Source organism: Chionomys nivalis, chromosome 15 (assembly GCF_950005125.1).
Source record: "Chionomys nivalis chromosome 15, mChiNiv1.1, whole genome shotgun sequence".
In the NCBI taxonomy this organism is placed as follows: Eukaryota; Metazoa; Chordata; class Mammalia; order Rodentia; family Cricetidae; genus Chionomys; species Chionomys nivalis.
Genome location: NC_080100.1, coordinates 4,086,159 through 4,105,202, shown reverse-complemented (window position 1 = coordinate 4,105,202; position 19,044 = coordinate 4,086,159). Strand labels below are relative to the sequence as shown.

The 19,044-nt window shown below is 48.2% G+C and overlaps 1 protein-coding gene across 1 annotated transcript; it reads left to right on the top strand.

Moving 5' to 3' along the window:
• Nucleotides 1–12,449: 12,449 nt before the first annotated feature.
• Med10 (mediator complex subunit 10) lies at nucleotides 12,450–18,146 on the top strand. Its single transcript, XM_057789870.1, has 4 exons — nucleotides 12,450–12,636; nucleotides 14,165–14,248; nucleotides 15,810–15,912; nucleotides 17,636–18,146. Exons 1-4 carry the CDS (start codon nucleotides 12,515–12,517, stop codon nucleotides 17,732–17,734), a joined length of 408 nt encoding a protein of 135 aa, XP_057645853.1. The 5' UTR covers nucleotides 12,450–12,514; the 3' UTR covers nucleotides 17,735–18,146.
• Nucleotides 18,147–19,044: the final 898 nt, after the last annotated feature.

Here is a 19,044-nt window from a genome sequence, read left to right as displayed (position 1 = left end):
AAGGTGTCTCCTGCCAAAGGCTGGGCTGAATGAGTCATCCTGGCTGGCTTTGTGCTTGCCCAAAGTGGTGCAGAAACTCTTTCATTAGTGATGGAGGAGCAGTCGTCCCCCAGGGAGGATCTGGACGAACAGGGACAGGGCACTGCTGTTTGGGATACCCTCAGAGCAGCATCAGGATGGGACATCCAAGGGACATCTCAGGGCAGCATCTCAGCAGCTCAAGTATTGGGTTCTCAAGTAAGGCAACACTCAGGAAGCTGCTGCTCCCATCGTGTGTCCTCCCATTTAGGGAGCATCTTCACAGAGCCGATCTGAGTAGCAAAAGGTGAAGCACTCTCAGGGAGACTTGTAGAGAGCGACTGAGTCAGCAATAGTCCCTCTGGAATAATATTCAAGATGATATGGGAGTGGAGCTTAGGTGGTAGGGTAGCCGCCCGGCATACACATGTTCTGGGTGTAAGTCCCACCTCTGTGTAAACCAAGCACTGTGGTGTCCACCTGTGATCCCAGCACTCGGGAAGTGCAGGCAGAGGATCAGAAGTGTGACGTTGTCCTCAGTGGTACTGTGAGTTCAAGGGCATATGGGGCTGTGTGAGACTCTGTTTAAAAATAAATGATAATAGTCACAGATGTTGAGTTTGCAACACGGGACAAATTCTGTGACCAGAAGGTCACGTGTCTCACCTCATTTATTACTTCCCAGCTTAAAACGATCATCTTCACCCGTGTTGCTGCTTGTTCTAGTACGGCATGCATGACAGTGCACCTTTCACATGCCCCAGGAACTCCAGTATTCTTTTATGAAGCCAGCTGGGATTTTTTTCTCCTCCCACCTGTTTCCAATCAATGTCTTTGTGTATGGAGAGACAGGGCTTTTTATTTCTGGGAACTCTGGGACTGACTGCTGGGGGTGGGTGCTTGTGTTTGAGGGACCCTAGCGTTTAGTTCATCTCTGCAGTGGACCCTGTTTCCAGGTCCCTCCTTTCCCAGGCTCCTTTTCTGGGATCACAGCATAGTGGCCTCATGGTGTCTCTGTCTCCTGATAGTGTTTCCATCTCCTTATAATGTTTTGTTCCCTATTTATCTTCTCTCATGCTTGCTTTTTCTAAGAGTGGCTGTATGCTGAAACCCATCTTTGAATGTGCTTCTTGAGGGGCTGGATCAACTCAACTGCAGCCACCTTCTGCGAGGTCAGGGAGGGAACTTCTCTCCTGCACATCAGAACCACGCCTCTATTCTAAGTTGTACAGACATTCTTCATGGTCCCTCTGAGTTTCCACCTTCTGTGTCATTTCTACTTTGTTTTCTGGGAAAAAAAAAAACCACAAAACGCAACCTCACAGGTTTTGAGCAGCTCATTGCTGGAGGATTCCCAGCTAGCTATCTTCAGTGATGGAACCACAGCAGATGTCCTGGTCCACGTGTGCCACGACTTTCTGCACACTTCGGCTTTGCCTTCTGGTCCATCACAATAAGAAGAGCAAACTCAGACCTCGGCTTGAGTGGCATTTAGTTTTGCAAAGAACCAGGAAGTACCAGGGCTTAAGCATCATGCTTAAGACCCTTGAGGATAAACACTGCCATGGAGTCTAAAAACGTTTGTCCTATGTGTTCATAATTTTTCACCATGTCTCTATTTCTGCAATGCATTCTGTTGTCTCTTTTGAAATTATGACAAGGTTTTAGCGAGAACTCGATAGTGCAGGTCAGTTGTGCACTTTGTTTGCCAATTGACATGCGAACCACTCAGCCAGCTCTCCCGGCATAGTCTTAGTTTTCTCTTTACGTCTTTCTCACATGAGCACTGTTATGCAGAATTCAAGGCAGAGCTACAGATACTACATGTAAAAATAAAAAATAAAAGCAAAGTCTCGCTCCCAGTGCTCTCAGTGTATAAAAAACAGGATGTGATTTCTATTTATATTGAATAAATTGAGTGCTTTCATGGGACCTGCACGCATGACCTGGTACCTAACGCACTTGTGTGTTTGTGTATTGATGCGGCACATGGTTGAAAATACTCTCCAAGGAAGAGGGGGAGAGGAGAAAAATATATAGCTCAATAAAAACAATAAAAAACCAACCCCCAAAACAAAAAATACTCTCCATAGAAATGAGGGGAGAGGAGAAAAATATATAGCTCAATAAAAACAATAAAACTTCCCCCAAAATCCCAAAATGCCCTCCATCATCTAAATAATTTGATCTTCAAATTCTGTGTTTAGATTTGCACATGAGAGATTCATGTTATAATTGCTGCATCTTGGAGATACAAAGAATAAGTGAGATGATCTTATAGTATGCTAAAAGTGTCAGATTGTCAACAGTGTAATCTTTTCATTACTGCTATCACATCACCATTATCATCATCATCATCATCACCATCATCACCATCATTACCATCATCATCACCACCATCATCACCATCACCACCATCATCATCATCACCATCACCATAATCATCATTGCCATCACTGCCATCACCATCACCATCATCACAATCACCATCACCACCATCATCACCACCATCATCACCATCACCACTGTCATCACCACCATCATCATCATCAACATTGCCATCACCATCACCATCATCACAATCATCATCACCATCATTACCATCATCATCGTCACCATCATTGCCATCGTCACCCTCATCATCACCACTATTGCCATCATTGCCATCATCATCATCATCACCATCATCATCATCACCATCATTACCATCATCATCATCACCATCACCATCATCACCACCACCATCATTACCATCACTATCATCACCGCCATCACAGTGTTACAAACCTCCCGTTCTGCCGGAGCTGCTAATGTGTTGAGAATTCACAATGAAAGGCGGAAACCAGCTGCTTCACCCTCTTTCTTGGTAGAACTAAACTGAAACTGTTCTTAGAATAACTTAGGATGAATAGCAGGAATGTTCCCACCCACAAGAGTGAGGGCTGAGGGTGCTGAGAGAGCCATAGTCATTACATGAATAGAGAAAAGAGAAACACTTCATCCTCAGATTCCACGACCAGGGAGTTCAGTGTGAAGACTTGTCCCAGGGGCAGCTCCTGGGAACTTCGGAAGCACAGCAGGGTGACAAGGCTGTGTCAGGCCAGGACAAGAGGTTCCTATGAGCACCATGCTCCCAGCATGCCTGTTGTCAATCCTCTCCTCAGAGAGGCTAAAGCCTCCACTGGGGCATCAACAAAGTCTAGCAGACGAAGTTGAGGCAGGACCAACCCCCCCTACCCCCGTATCAAGGTTGAGCAAGGTATCCCACATAGGGAATGGGCTCCAAAAAGCCAGTTCATAAACCCGGGATAAATCCTGGTCCCACCACCAGGCTCTCCTCAACAGATGAAGCCACATAACTGTCACCACATTCAGAGGGTCCAGTCAAGTTCAGCTGTCTCTGTGGTTTTCCCCATCATGATCTTGATCCTCCTTGGGTTGAGCTCCAGAGTCCAGCATCCCTTTTGATTTACTGGTATTTTCCATCCTGAGTTTTATTTACCTTTGCAACCCTTTGTTAGCCACTTTTCTCTTGCTGTGGTAAAATGCCACGGTTGAAGCTACTTTACAGAAGGAAGAGTCTGATTGGGCTCACAGATCTAGAGGCATGAATGTCCATGAGGTCAGGGTGGAAGTGTGGTGGCTGGATCTGTAAGCCGAGAGGTGACAACTGGAACCAACAGGAAGCAGAGAGTAAACTGGGAGCAAACAGCCCATCCCCAGTGATATAATTCCTTCAGAGAAACCACACCTCCTTGTCCTCCCCAAACAGTGCTGCCAACTGGAACCAAGTGTCCCAATGTCTAAAACTATAGAGAAGATACCATTCAAACCACCTCATGTCCACCCTGTTCAATTTCTAAGGTGTTTCTCACAGACAAATCAACAGTATCAAGCATGCTTCACAACAAGAAAGCAGCCCTTGCTTCATGGCTAAGTACAGAACGGGGAAGCTGATGCTGGCTTGAGTGGTTTTCACACACTATGACCTCAGCAGAGAACTGCAGTCACTGGGGCTGTAATTTTGGACAAGTTGTAAGACACTGGATAGTTGAATGTTTTTCTTTGTACCACTGGTCCCCCTGGGCTGGTTTCTTTTCCACTCATGGATCCCTGCAGCTAATTATAAAATAACACTCTGAGAGTCTTAATATCAATTACAATTGTTTGGTCAATAGCTCAGGGTTATTACTGACTAGCTCTCACAATTAAATTAACCCATTTTTATTAATCTGTGCATTGCCATGAGGCTGTGGCTTACTGGTGATGCTTCAGCATGTTACTCCGGCAGCTACATAGTGTCTTCTGACTCCGCCTTCTTCTCTCTGCATCTTTGTTTGGATTTACCTCCTAGCTCTATTTTTCCTGGTCATTGACTGAAACAGCTGTATTCATCAGTCAATAAAAGCAACACATATTTGCAGTGTACAGAAGGATGTCCCACACCAGAACTGCTTCAGGAGTACTCAGAACCCCTGCGTCTGCCGTATCTCAGTCTCTGGCCTAAAAGTTGGACTTTAAACCTTGAATTTCTGTTCTTGGGCTTGCCACTATCACTAGGGAAAGAGTAGAGGGGAAACAGATAGGAATGGTGACTAGAGATGATGGAGAATTACAAACCACAACAATGTCAGATGGGTACCACATTATCCCCACATGGCTAGACAAAAGTAATCTGTCATGTGGTCACTGTCCAGACAAGTGGCAGTGTCTGAAGAAAAGAGGCGGGGTTAGACCTGCCGGTGTCCCTGACATGACACTGGCCCACTTGAGCACAGGGCTCTGGCAGGCCTTGCCTTTCTCCCCGTCCCCTCCGCCTCACTAAAACTGCTGGATTATATTCCTGAAGCTAACCCCCAAGATCTATTCCTTTATTTTGCCACTTCCTCTTCCTGAGGTTGACAACCAAGGTCCAGCTATCAAAATATTGAAATCCAGCAATCAAAAGCTCCCTTTGGCTTACCTAATTAACCTGTCCAATCAATGTGAATGAATGTGCCGCGGGGGTATGGCAGCTGGGGTATGTTATTTAGGGGACTGCTGAAGGAGCAGTGGTTTCTGACCGCTCCTGGGGTCATGGCAAAGCCACTCCTAAAAGTCCCGAGTCAGATATAGTCACACACCTCTGTTCACTTGAGGGGAAGAGGGTGTGTGGGAAATAGTATGAGGAACCAACAGTCTCTGGGATACTTGAATCTACCTGTCTTACAGACTTAAGTTGCTCTCTTGTGTTCCCTAAAAGCCAGTATTCTCCTGAGGAGATGCTGCCACTCTCTCCTGAGCACAGGTTCAATAGAGTGCTGGCCAAAGTGAATCTAGTGCAGTAGAGACCAAAAGGCTGTGTGGACAGGAGGGTCTTCTGCTTTATACAAAATTTAGGGGGGAGATGTCGGGAGCAGTGAGACCCCAGATCCTGAATTTCTTGTAAACAACTTGTTTTCCCCTGATCTGAGTGCCTACAGCTGCTCTGAGCACGAGACCTTCAGGAGTTCCTGATGGCAGGAGAGTGGTTTCTGGTGGGTTTGGCTGGGGCGTGGCTATCTCTATATAATCTGCCCCTGAACACAATAAAGGGGGCATTCTTGGGGAATTCAAAGATGACCCGTGTCTCTGTGTGTGTGTCTGTGTATTTTAACCTCCAGCCCCCTTGCCCGAAGCTCGGTAACTTGGTGCCAGCGCACAGAGCGCAGACACGGGGGCGCGGTGTGCATGGCACTCTGTCCCTCTGGGGAAAATAAATCTCCTTTGTGTGGAGAACTTGGCCTTGGGGATCCTTAGCCAATACTTTTCCTTTCAATCCCAACCCCAGCAACTCAGAATGTGACATCTTTCCCCAGGAAATACCATAAGCATAATCAGTGTGAGCATGTTCAATATGAATAATGTGCTCATAAAAAGAGGAAATTTGGACACAGACATACACACACAAGGAGAGTGCTATGGACTCGGGGATTTATTAGACTGGCGTTCAGGCTATGGCCTGGGTCGTCCAACTGTAACTGTCTCCCATTGGAAAGGCAAAGATGGAGAGCCTGGGAATCTGATAACTTCTGTCCGGGAGGCTGTGTGTCTCTGCAGTCACTGTCTGCTAATGAAGTCCTGGAGGATTCCTGCAGGGATGATGGTTTTCAGTCGACACTGGAATCCTGACAATGCTGGATTGGATACAGGCCACAGCAGCAGGACAGATGAACTTGCTGATGAGAAGGAGGGCAATCATGGAGAAATCAGCCTCCTCCTCCCATGTCCTCTTAGGTGGGGCTGCCACCTGAAGGTATGGTTCAGGTTAGAACGGGCTTCCCTTCTTCGAATGATCTGATTGAGAACCCCCCCCCCCATGGGAGTGGCTCAGCAGCCTGAGTTTTAGCCCGTTAGCCCATAGGTAAGAGTGGAAACCCTGTCCTGCTTATCTTACCCTTGGTCCCACAGCTTCAGTCACCTCAGTAACACCATATTAGGAACAACATATAGACTTTTGGAGTCAAACTATATCCTGACCAGAGCACTATGGTATTACTATAGTATAAGGAAATGTTAAGGTTAAATGACTATAGTTAACACAGCCAAGTCCAGAGGACAGTAAACAGACGGGCTTACAAGTGCCTAAGAGGTAGCAAAGCTGGGATATGAGGGACTGAATTCTGGGGAAAACAGAAAAGTCAGTCGGCTTCAGCTGGCTTCCAAGCCCCTCCTGAGGAATATGGGCAAGCATCTCTGCCCTTTCCCCTAGTTAACCTCTCAATTCTGTGGTTATGCCTTTGTTCCCAATCCAATAGCGAATGTATCTAGCTGTAGCAAACTGAATTGTGGGTAAAGATGGTTTCTAAGGAAGTCACTGCCTCTTTTAGGGGGATCATCTCAGACCGCCTCAAGGGGGGGCCAAGAGGAGGAGAAATGGCAGACCAGACTGGGGTGTCCAGTTAAGAGAGCAGGCCGTGGCTGTTATGGCTCTGCTCTGTCTATACTCCATCCTTTTACTTTCTTACCTGCTAACATAAACCTTGATTATTTTCCAGCTCTCCCGGTGTCTCAGTAGGCCTCCTCCAGGAGCACAGAGCTGAGGCTCCCGCTGTGACTGAGGCCACCACAGAGCTAGCCCTTCGTATCCAGATAAACACCCAGGAGCCGTAGTAACAGGACAGGAGGCATTACGAGTTTAGTATTTTAGAAAAGCCTGGTATCTTGTAAAGGTTTTTGTAGCTGTCAGGCTTAGAAAATGCCCACTTTCTCTTTTAAAGCATTTCTTTAATTAAAGAACCCATAAATATAATTGAAATTTATCTATTTAAAAATATTGATATTTTCTTAAAAATATTTATTTATTATGTATACAATATTCTGTCTGTGTGTATGTCTGCAGGTCAGAAGAGGACACCAGACCTCATTCCAGATGGTTGTGAGCCACCATGTGGTTGCCGGGAATTGAACTCAGGACCTTTGGAAGAGCAGGCAGTGCTCTTAACCACTGAGCCATCTCTCCAGCCCTCGAGAGATTTTTTAAATTTCTTGAATACTCTAGTTACAGAAGTAATTTTTCTGATATTAGATTATTTACATAGCCCTAGGAAAACACCATTGGATGATTTACTTCTTTCCCCAAATGTGATAAATTACAGGCTTTATTTTGTAAGCAGGACTCCAGAAGATCCCCTGCTCCTGCTCTTCCAATACATTCATTTTCTCTTTATTCCACTGAGATTCTGAGTGGATGCTCTCTTCCTGGGATTCCGGATGAGCTGTGGCAGTACTTCGAAGCTGAGGTCATAATAGGTGGGCGAGGCTCCTATCTGTTTTTCTGGAGCAGAACGCTCTGGTATCCAAACACAGTGAGGTGAGAATGCCCCACTTCCAACAGGGACATCTGCCCGCAGGAGACCCACAGTCTTCAGTCTGAGGCTCAGCTAACATCTACTAACGTGGCAACACTGGAATGTAAGTCCTGTGACCTGCAGTGACACCAGCTCTGCTGAAACCACGTGTGGCAGAGCCGGCTGTGACTGCCACACAAAGCCCCCATCTCAGGTGTGGGAGCAAAACTAAAACAGGCTACAAATCACGAAGTCTGGGAGATGTTCGCTATGCAGCGATTTGTCTCATATTTCTGCAACTGCTTTCAGTTACTTACAGTTTCCATACAAGGATATATTGTATATTAAGCATAATCCCCCTCCACTGCCCTGTGATAGCTACAAATTTGCTTTCAGCCCACACGGCCAGCAGGACATCTTCACCATTTTATCTCAAGGGTGTATTAACTCTCCAGCCTTGTGTCGTAACTTAGTTCAAAGGGATCTTGATCTGTCTCTTCCACAAAATATCACATTGGTCCACTTTATTGATGACATTGCTGGCTGGATCAAGTGAGCAGGCGGTAACAACCACTTTGAACTTGCTGCTAAAGGTTAGGTACATCAGAAGACTGAAACACAATCAAAATCCAAATGCCTTCTACCTCAGGCACGTTTCTAGGAGACCACTGCTGTGGGCATGCAGATATATTCCTTTAAAGGTGAAGGAGAAGTAATTGCACCTGGCTCCTTCACTGCCAAGAAAGACACCCAATGCTTAGTGGGTCTGTGTGAACACTGGAGGCAGAACATTCCCTCTTGAGTGCATTACCTCAGCTCATTTATGGAGTGGTTTGGAAAGGTGCTAGTCTTGTGCAGGGCCTGGAACAGGAGAAGACTCCTCCACACATCCAGGTTGATGTGTAGGCAGCTAAGTCATTTGGACCACACTGTCCAGCAGACCCAACGGTACTTGAGGTGTCCGTGGTAGATATGGATGCTGTTTGGAGCCGTTTGAAGAGCCCTATAGGTGAATCACTGAGGAGACCGTTGGGAGTTTTGGAGCAAGGCTCTGGCATCATCTGCAGACAACTATTCTTCCTTTGACAGTTACCATGTGATCTGAACTGCCCATCATGAGCTGATCCATGATGGACATTTATCATGGAATCCTTATAGCTGGACATTTATCAAATGGAAGTGGCACATATGTGATCTGGAGGGCACAAACCAGTTACATAAAGACGTTGCTCAAGTGCTCATGGCTTCTACTCTTGTTACAACATCTTCTACTCCAAAGCATGAACCTACAGCTTTATGTGCTATGGCTTGTGATCCATTGACCGAGAAACAGAGAATAGGGCCTGGTTTATTGATGGTTCTACACTATATGCAGGCACCAACTTAGAAGTGAACAGTTGCAGCATTAGAGCCTCCTTCTGGGACAATCCTGAAAGACATGTGATTGGAAATTCTTACAGCAGGCAGAACCTTGGCGGCTATACACGGGCTACGTTTTGTTTGGAAGGAGAAACGGCCAGAGGAGCAGTTCTTTACTGATGCATAGGCTGTAGCCAGTGTATTGGCTGGATGGTCAGGGCCATGATTGGAAAACTGGTGCGAAGGCTATCTGGACAAGCATGGGGATTGTTCTCTCCAAATGACGAAGGATGTGGAGATATTGTGCCCCATGTGGGATGATCATCAAATGGTGACTTCAGCTGAGGAGGAGTTCAGTAACCAAGTAGATAGGATGGCCTGTGGAGAGCATGTTTCCCCTGCTAAGACTGCCATTGCCCAGTGAACATGTTTAGGCACACATGCACACCTATTAAGCCAACATTTGTGTTTTCTTTCCTCTATTTTGCTATCATGTGACATAATGTCATTTGAGATAATATCAGTGGTCAAATGTTGTAAATGTATACTGTCACATTTAAGTTATGAAACATTAAGGGACATTGTGACATATTATGACATATGTAATATGTTTACAGTTGTACATGGGACAATATATCATGTTAGAATTATGACCTAGTTATTGTTTTATAAAGTAAACACGACATGAAGAGATGTGATGATGTGTCAAGTTGACAGGGGGTGAACTTGTGATGAGTAGACTCCATTGTCAACTTGGCTCCTTTTGAAATAAATGAAAACCCAAGTTGTTGGGCACTCTGCTGATGGATTTTCTTTCCTTTCCTACCTTCCTTTTTGAGACAGGGTTTTGCTATGTAGCTCCGACTGTCCTGAAACTCTCTACTTATACCGGGATTGGTCTCAAACTCAGAGAGATATAACTGCCTCTGCCTCCCAAGTGCTGGGATTACAGGTGTGGGCCCCCCTGCCCAGAGGTAGTCTCTTAATCGAAACATTTAAAGCACTCTAAATCTGGGCCACACCCACTGGTGACCGCTCATATAATATAACATGGAAGAAAGAAACTGCTTTTTGCTTGTTCCCCCTCACTCTCTCTGGCAAGTTCGTCTCTCCCGTTGCTGGAGCCTGCACTAAGTCCAGCCTCCTCAAGGTCTGGGGGCTCTCCAGGAATCCCCCAGTACCCTAGCAATAGATCGAGACAGCAGAGACCTGCATCCCTGTGGACTGAATAACTACCAGATTCTCAGCCTTTCCACCATGAGACAGCTAATGTTGTACTACCTAGACCACACCCTGTCAGCCAGTCTAATATCACCCTCCATATACAAAAATAAATACATGTGCATTCAGTGTATCAGTTCAGGGCATCTAGAGAACTGTGCTCACTGTTCTTGGTTGTCAGCTTGACTCCATTTGTAATTAACTGGAATACAGAGGTGGAGGGCTCACCAGGGAGGATTTGTTTGTTTGATTTGAAGTGGGTGACTCCACTTGTAGCCCAGATCTTTAAGGCAGGAAGAGACAGATGTCTTTGATCTGGATCTGGAGGCAGGAGGATATAACTTTAATCTGGTCCACACCTGCTGGAAGCCTGTATAAGGACCCATGTTTTCTCTTTGACAGCTTGCTCTTACCTTGCTAGGACATCCATGTAGTGGCATTTCATTTGTATTTTAATAAATAAAGCCTGCCTGAAGATCAGAGAGTAAAACAGCCCCACTTGTCAGCCTTACAGACCAGGCAGTGATAACACACACCTTTAATCCCAGTAGCCATAATGACACACACCTTTAATCCCAGCAGTCACACTGGTTGCCATAGAAACTGGGAGGTGCATACCTTTAATCCCAGTGGTGCACACCTTTAATCTCAGTAGCCACACTAGTTGCCACAGAAACCAGGCAGTAAGTGCCTTTGATCCCAGCCCTGGAGAGGAATATAGAATGGGAGGAGACAGCTTTCACTCACAGTCTCCTTCTGAGATTCCTGGAGGCAGGATCACCATTTGGGACTGAGGTCCAGGTAAGAGTCAGTGGCTGGCTGTTTTGCTTTTCTGACCTTCAGGTTGAACCCCAATTCGTCTCTCTGGATTTTTATTAACTGTGCTACACATCCATTCCATTCCATCTCTGGCGTTAGCGCAGTCTCTGGGATTCCAGCATACTGAAGAGCAGCAAGACAGCTAGTCTCGTGCACTGAGCTCTTTCTGCTCACAGCCAGCCATTGTTGGATTAGCTTGACTGCCGTCTGTAGATCATTCTAATAAAGACCCCCTCTCTATATGAAATATGTAAAGGAGAACAGACATATTTCATAGGTATATGAAATATATATGGAGAGAGATTCATTCTGAGTTGTTAGTCTGGAGAACCCCTACTAATAGCCCTTATACACCCCTCTGCACCCCCTTTCTCCCTGTTCCTCCGTCCCATTAGACCCTTCTTTTCACGACGATTGAATGATCAATTGACTTAGATTTTTGCTTCTAGCCCTTCAGGACTGATTTTCACATCAAAGTCATAGCACCCTTTAAATTGGGCTGGGAAATGTTTCTTTTCTAGCTTCTCAAAGCGTCTGTGGAAGTTTGAAATCATTTTTCTTTAATGTTTGATTAATTTTAAACGTGAGCGTGAAAAGCAGCCAGGACTTAGGCTTTTTTTTTTTTTTTTTTGGAAAGAGATTCTCGCCTCCCAGCCAGTTTTAAAAAGCATGGTTTTATTTTGATTTTCCTATTTAGATACATTTTGTGTCCGTGTACGTCGTGCGTAGGCACACTTGTATGGAGCTCAGAGGGTAATATATAGGGTCTGTTCTCTTCTACAGTGTAGGCTCTTGGGGACTAAATTCAGGCTGTCAGACTCAGCAGCAAGTGTCTTCACCCACGGAGCCATCTCACTGGGCCCAGATTTATGTTTATCTTTTAAAGAAAATTGCTTGTATCTCCCAGGCTTTCGAATTTTGAACACACCAGGGTCTGTGTGACTAAGTTCCCTCACTCTAGCCTCCTTCTTGCCTTTCCTGGTGAGACTTGGTTTTTCTTCATTGAAGGTACCAGCTTGGAGTTTTCAATCTCGCCCTGTATTTTCCTCGCCCCTGACACACACACACCCGTAGCGTTTTCTCCATTGATTTCCCCCACGATGGACGTTCCCAGCAGTTTCCGGGCCAAGGACTCCAGCCTCGTTCCGCCCCCGGCGCTAGGCCCCGCCCCCGAGGAGACCCCGCCCTCCCCGAGGAAACGGAAGTGGGCGTCCGGAAGCCGGAAGCGGAGAGCGGGGCCGAGCTTGAGTCGCTGGGAGCTGCAAGCGGAGGGGCGGGCGGAGCTGGCCATGGCGGAGAAGTTCGACCACCTGGAGGAGCACCTGGAGAAGTTCGTGGAGAACATTCGGCAGCTCGGCATCATCGTCAGCGACTTCCAGCCCAGCAGCCAGGCGGGGCTCAGCCAGAAACTGTGAGTGCAGGCGGGGCGGGCGTCGGCTCCTCTGTGCGGAGCCCCTGCCGCTGGTCTGGGGACCCCACTAGGGCCAGATGGTGTGGTCGGTGGACCGCGCTGGGGCTGCGGCTCCATCCGACTCCACGGTGGGGTAGCTCCGTCCTGACTTTACTGCGGGGGGTGGGGGAAGAAGGCCGGCACCACTGTGACCCTACGGGGCAGGCTGGAACCTCACCCTCACCCCCATCTCCCCTCCGCCCACTGCATCCCACCCTCGTCCACCGCACCCAGTTCCACCGGAGATGCCGTCACTTCTGTGACCCTACGGGGCAGGGTGGAGCCACTCCGTCCCCACCCCACCTCAGCCCACCCCAGCCCCACTCCATCCCACCCCCACCCCATCCCACCGGGGAGGCTGGGAGCACTACACTCCCACCCCATCCCACCCCACCCACCGGAGAGGCTGAGTCCACTCCTCTAAGTTAAAGAGGAGCAAGCCCCTCCCGAGGGCCCAGAGCCACCTGCTGCACAGGCTTGGCTGTGGAAGAAGGTACAAAGGGTTGATTTTATTTTATTTTTTTCTTCCAGCAATATCTTTGTGGTGGTCATGCAGCCTGGTTTTGGGATGCCGGACAGGGAAACAAAATATTTAAGAGCGGGCCTCACTGCCTTATAGTGCAGCTAGGTGGTGGAGGGTCAGCCCAGGAGGGATGGGTTTCTGGCTTGCAGACTGTGGGTCTTCTACTCAAGGTGCTCCATGCTGCCTTCCCTGAAAGCCATTCAGATGACATGTGTTCTCGAAAACTTTGCTCTTTCTTCACCTCCATCCTGAGTTTAGAAGGAAGATTATTGAGGGTATTAAGTCCAGAGGTGTCCTCGGAATCTGGTGGCAATTGAGGGTTCAGGTGTGAGCTGCACAGCAGCTTGTTGCGGGTGGCAGGGGTCTCCTGACTCCCTCGGAGGCAGCCACTGCAGCTGTCTTGGTTCAAAGTTAGCATGAGGGAGCAGGTGTAGCAAGCAGGTATTCAAGGTTCATCTAGTAGGCTGGGAGAAGAGAGCCACCCCCAGCGGAGACATAACCAGCTCAGCAGAAAGGCAAGGCCTGCCTCTAGTGTCTGGACCTGGAAATCTGCTCTGATCCCCCATCCCCCTAGTCCCCGTTCTGGAATGGGAGACTGCTCTGGAAGCCATTCTTACCCACAGTACCCACAGCTGAGTCTGTTAGGGCTGAGGGCAAGGCTAGGTGTTTACCAGAGTAGAGGGCAGTGATATTTTGCACTTCTCCTCAGGGCGGGCTTTGTGGGATGCAGGCAAACTGGAGCCTTACCTAGACCCGAGCCTGCTGAGACCGTCTTTGTGGCTGTCTCTCTCTTATCTAATTAGTGTGGCTATCTCGTACCCTGCTGTCTCCTCAGTTATCTGCCCCAGTGTCCCCGACCTTGCCATTTTAACCACCGCGACTTGAAACCCAGTGAGCCGTGCTGTGTGTGGGTTGTGCCTGTGCTGTCGTTGGAGCTAACCGCACACCCCTCTGCTCTTTCCCCAGGAACTTTATTGTTACGGGCTTACAGGACATAGACAAGTGCAGACAGCAGCTGCACGATATCATGGTGCCTCTGGAAGTCTTTGAGTGAGTATGGCTGTGGGTCTCTGCTGGCTCTGAATGTGGGTGTGAGGGCGGCGTGCAAGAGAAGCAGACAGGAATGTCTGTCTCATGGCATGTAGTGAACAAAGCTAAAAAAGGGTAAGTGTCACCCCAGGGTTGTGTTGTTGAAAATGGAGTCACATGGAAATGGGAAGTTCAGTGGAGAGAAAGCTCCTAATTTATGAATTAAAGAGCTGTGGCTTGGTGTGGTGGTGGACAGGTTGATCCCAGCACATAGGGGGCAGAGGCAGGCAGCTCTTGTGAGTTTGAGGTCAGTCTGGTCTGCAGAGAGTTCCAGGACAGCCTGGGCTACACAGAGAAATCCTGTCTTGAAAACAAAAACAAACAAAATGAGAGTTGTGTGTGAGCTATAACACAAAATAAAAAAATATATCCACAGACATCTGGAAAATAATTTGGTCTGTTCAAGAAGCTTCCTGTGGTGACCTGGACCTGGGAGGTGGTCCCTCCTATTGGGAGGAGGAATCCCTCAGTCTTGGTGGCTGTGGCGCGCCATTTATCTTCCAGAGAGTCCTGTAGACCTGCCACAGCAGTGGCTGAGAGGAGAGTGGCCCGCAATTTCCCAGGAGCAGGTGCTTTAGCGCCTTCCCGAATGGGCTGTGAGCACTGGGAGGAAGAGGAACATAGGCTCCCGTGACCTGGCTCGCGCACTCTGATAGGCATATGGGCTGTCCAGAGCAAGGATGAGATAACCTCCCCTTCAGCCCAGTGTTTGCCTTTGTGCAGTTCAACTTCTGGGTCTTAGAAAATGGCAACCACCCCGCAGTTGAGGAGCTTGCTTACCTAACACATGCGATGGCACCTTTTCATGGTCTTCTGTTTGAAATGCATTTGCTTAGAAAGTCGCCAGAATCTGCTGCTTTTTTTACATTACTACAAAAGCACCAAACTGAAACGCAAATTCTAGAAATTGATATTTTGGCCATTTGTCATAAAGGCCAATTTAATGAGTATTAACCTGAATGTAGCTGAATGATTCGGATTTATCCACTGTACAGAACTAGCCAGGTAGTCTGTCCTTGGTAAAATCTGGATATGGTGGGCAGTGGATTTCATGACATCAGGATATGGTGGCATTTTGGCTAAACATGTTAACACTGTCAGGGTGGTTGTATTGTCTTACAGTAGCTGGAGAGAAACACCGTGCTGCATTAGGTCACTGGAGTGTGTATAAGGCAGTGTATTGAGAACACCATCTCCACCAAATGGACGCTGGATGTCCTTTCCGTGGCCCCTCCACTCCTGTTAGCTTCCCCACACAGCGTGTGAGCAGTCAGGCTCCACGTCACAGACCTGAGCTGCACAGATGTAAGGGGGTGCGGTATGGCTTGTGCTGTCAGGGGTGCCTAGTGATCATTTCTTGCCGCATGGGCGCTAGAAATAGAGGTGCATGCTTGGAGAAATCTGAGGACTTGCTTCCTAGACTGGAAGCTGTGCCTACTGGACTTTTTTTTTGGTCCTTGCCTACTTTGCAGAAAAAAGTTAGGTGTGTCAGCTGAGTTGACGGAGATGTTCTTGTTTGCAGATATATCGATCAAGGTAGAAATCCCCAGCTCTACACCAAAGAGTGCCTGGAGAGGGCTCTGGCCAAAAATGAGCAAGTTAAGGGGAAGATTGACACAATGAAGGTAAGCGTGCTTACTGCGGGAGGGCAGCCGTGCTTACTGCGGGAGGGCAGCCTGTCGCGAGTAAGCGTGGCTGATGGAGTTTGCTGTTAGTCTCTGTGGGCTGTATGACTGCCACACAGTGGGACTTCTGGCATATGTAATAGTCATGTTGAATGTCACTGAGCCACAGCCCTGTGACGAGCAAGGAAACAGATTAACTTCTTACATTTTGTCTGGTGGTGTCCCTGGCTAGCGTGCCTTTCGGTGTGGCTTTCCCATTTGACTTACTTGGGTGACATCTTCTGTATCGACCCTGACTGGAGGCCTTTTCTGTGCCAGCGGGCTGCAGGTGGAGGATCCAGGAAGGTTTATGTGGTCTCCAGCATCTGCCGTCAGACCCCTAGGGAACTCCCTGACACTCCCCACAGAGAGCTTGGCCCCTTTGCCCCGACCAGGGAGCTGTGCCCTGAGTGTGAACTGCAGTTTTCTCTCTCAGGTCACTGAACTGTGGTTCGGATAGTGCTCGCTTTTCTGTTTGGACCTTCCTGGCCTGGTCTCCAGCGGATGCACTATGTGGCCTGCAGTGAGAGCACCGTATGCTTTAGTGTCTTCTGGGCTCCCTGCTAGCCTCCAGGCCCTGTCTTGTTCTGTTGTCGGCCTGGTCATATTCCTCCGAGAGGCTCACAGGCCTTCCTGAAAGTTTATTTCCCCAGGGTGCTGGCTCAAATGCCCATTTTTCTTTCTCTACTCACTGTCCACTCTGTCTGATAGTTAAGTTCCAGCATCACACGTCTGCCCTGTACTGCCCACTCCCTGCCCATTATCAGCCAGTCTTGGTGTGTGCTGTGTCCTGTGTGCAGGCCAGTGCAGGCGTGCCCAGTGCTCAGAAGGCTCTAGCTGAGGGGCAGGAGTGAGCATGGCTTCTGTCAGACCATAGGCCGCAGAAGTGGGGCTGGTCCTCTAAGCATTGAGCCCATGCATCATGTCTCCCATCAGCTTGGGTTGAGGACTTCCTGGACACAGCAGAAATCCCCTCTGTGGACACAGTGACTGCCCTTGGGGCTAAGGCCTCTGGTCCCACCAGCGTCTTGGGTTCATCGCCTTGGGCTGCTAGAGTGCAGTGCTCACTGCTGGTGCCCGTGTGGTTAATCTTCTCTGTACACCTGTGGCACTGGGTGCCTGCTCTTACCTGAGAGCTATGGCAGCCTCAAGGCACATTTTTGTAGCCTGTGTGCCCCCAGTGGGCATCAGTTAACACTTGTGAGAACTTTTTTCCGTTGTAGTGAAGCAGAGTGTGTCTTCCTGACTTTGACCTTGTGACCCATAGAGTGGAGGCTTGGGGTGCAGGCACACTGGACAGCTCTGAGACTGGGGTAGAAGTAATGTTAGGACAGGAGTGGCGGAGAACTGTGATGTTTGCAGTAGATGATGTATTTCCCGTGCTTCGGGAGGTGTTTGCACACTTGCGTGACCTCAGTGTGATTCCAGTGAGTAACTGCTTCATTGAGTGTTAGCTCTGCGGAAGTCACCTCCTCTGTCTGGGAGCACCTGGCTGGAGGGAAGGAGTCGTCTTAAAGCCTGGTCCCCTTCCAGAGCGCTCTTGTCCCTGGAACACCTTAACTGCAGACACTCCAGTGATTGGCTGCATCCCTTCGGGTGGCCCACTGGGGACTGTGGGCTCCTTGGAGGGGCCATGTTGTCTATAACCTGGATTTTTTTTTGACATAGCTATTTTTGTTTGTAGAAATTTAAAAGCCTGCTGATTCAGGAACTTTCTAAAGTATTTCCAGAAGACATGGCCAAGTACCGGAGCATTCGGGGGGAAGATCACCCCCCCTCCTAAGTGTGTGAAGACCCCACACCCTTTAATTGCCGGACTGATCAGTGAGAAGCTGTGCCTGCCGACGCTGCCTTCCAGCCATGTGAACTGGCCTTGCGCCTACCTCCAGCTCCCATCCTCTTGACCTTGTGGGACACGGACTGGAGGAGCAGAGCTGTGCCCAGCTGTCCTGCAGCTCACAGACCCTTAGGTGGTCCCTTCTTTCTTTGGGGAAAGCAGGCAGGAAGACAGCCTTGCTGAAATGTGACGTGGGATTGGGATCCTACTTGACGTTCTCTTCTTATGTACTCTGTTCTGTTACAGTATCATGAGACAAAACTGGGTTTTATATTTCACATTTTCAGATGTGGTGCGTAAGAATGCAATTGTTTTCATGAGTTTCAACTAGATAGAATAAAGTCTTAAGTTTTACATGGCTCATTCCATGTAATTATTTCTGAGAACAGCGTATCCTGTGAACAGTCACCTATTAATTCCCTCAAGCGTTATGTTCATAAAACAATGATTTTTTTCAGGTGTGTAGGTAGGAAAAGCTATCCAGCTGGGTGCTCCCATTTCCCAGTCTCTCTCTTACAGGCGTGTGCTGAAGAACAGACTGCTCATGGTATTGGAAAGTGCTATAGAGCAGTGCTGCTCAGCTGTGGAGTGTGGGTGGACCCCCTGACCATGGGGCTTCTGCTTCCCTTCAGGGGACCTGTGGGCTGGGGGAGGGTCAAGCAGGGCATGCGGCTGTACGTGTAAGGCAGTCTGTGAGGCTCTGGTTAACTAGTTCCCCGCCTTGTGATGCTGGGCCTGCTTAGGGGGAGGATGTGTAACAAAACTTTTTAAAAAGAGGAGGTCTGTTCTCACAGCTGTACAGATATATTTGTTATGGTCATAATAGTATAATCCAGCCCCTAGATTTTAACATGACGTCTGCAGAAACACTTTTTGTAAGGTCATGATTATAGACCTCAGGTGGGCATACTTCTGAGGGACCACCGCTCAGTCCACCCCATGCCCTCTTGGTAGCTTTAGCCATTGGTGGCCTGTGTCCAGTCTCATTGTGTTGCTGCGTCTGAGGACACAGCCTGTTCATGCCTGTATCGGTCTTGTTCTTCCCAGGGCAGGTGGCTCAGGAGTTTGAGAGGTTTGGACAGAGGACAGCAAAAATGCAGGTCTGTAGAGAGACAATATTTTTCTTTTGTTTGCTAGGAGGGAGGAAATACTGTGGTTGACAGTGATTGTGAGAGCCTGAGAATTCAGGATCCTTGCAGATGGCCTTGACACACTGTTACCTGCGTGAAAACCTCATTACTGCATACAGAAAATGA

Coding starts and splice junctions, on each gene's coding strand:
- Med10 (XM_057789870.1), top strand. CDS start 12,515: ATGGCGGAGAAGTTCGACCACCTGGAGGAGCACCTGGAGAAGTTCGTG. Junction 12,637..14,164: donor GCGGGGCTCAGCCAGAAACT/GTGAGTGCAGGC, acceptor CTCTTTCCCCAG/GAACTTTATTGTTACGGGCT. Junction 15,913..17,635: donor GGAAGATTGACACAATGAAG/GTAAGCGTGCTT, acceptor TTTTGTTTGTAG/AAATTTAAAAGCCTGCTGAT.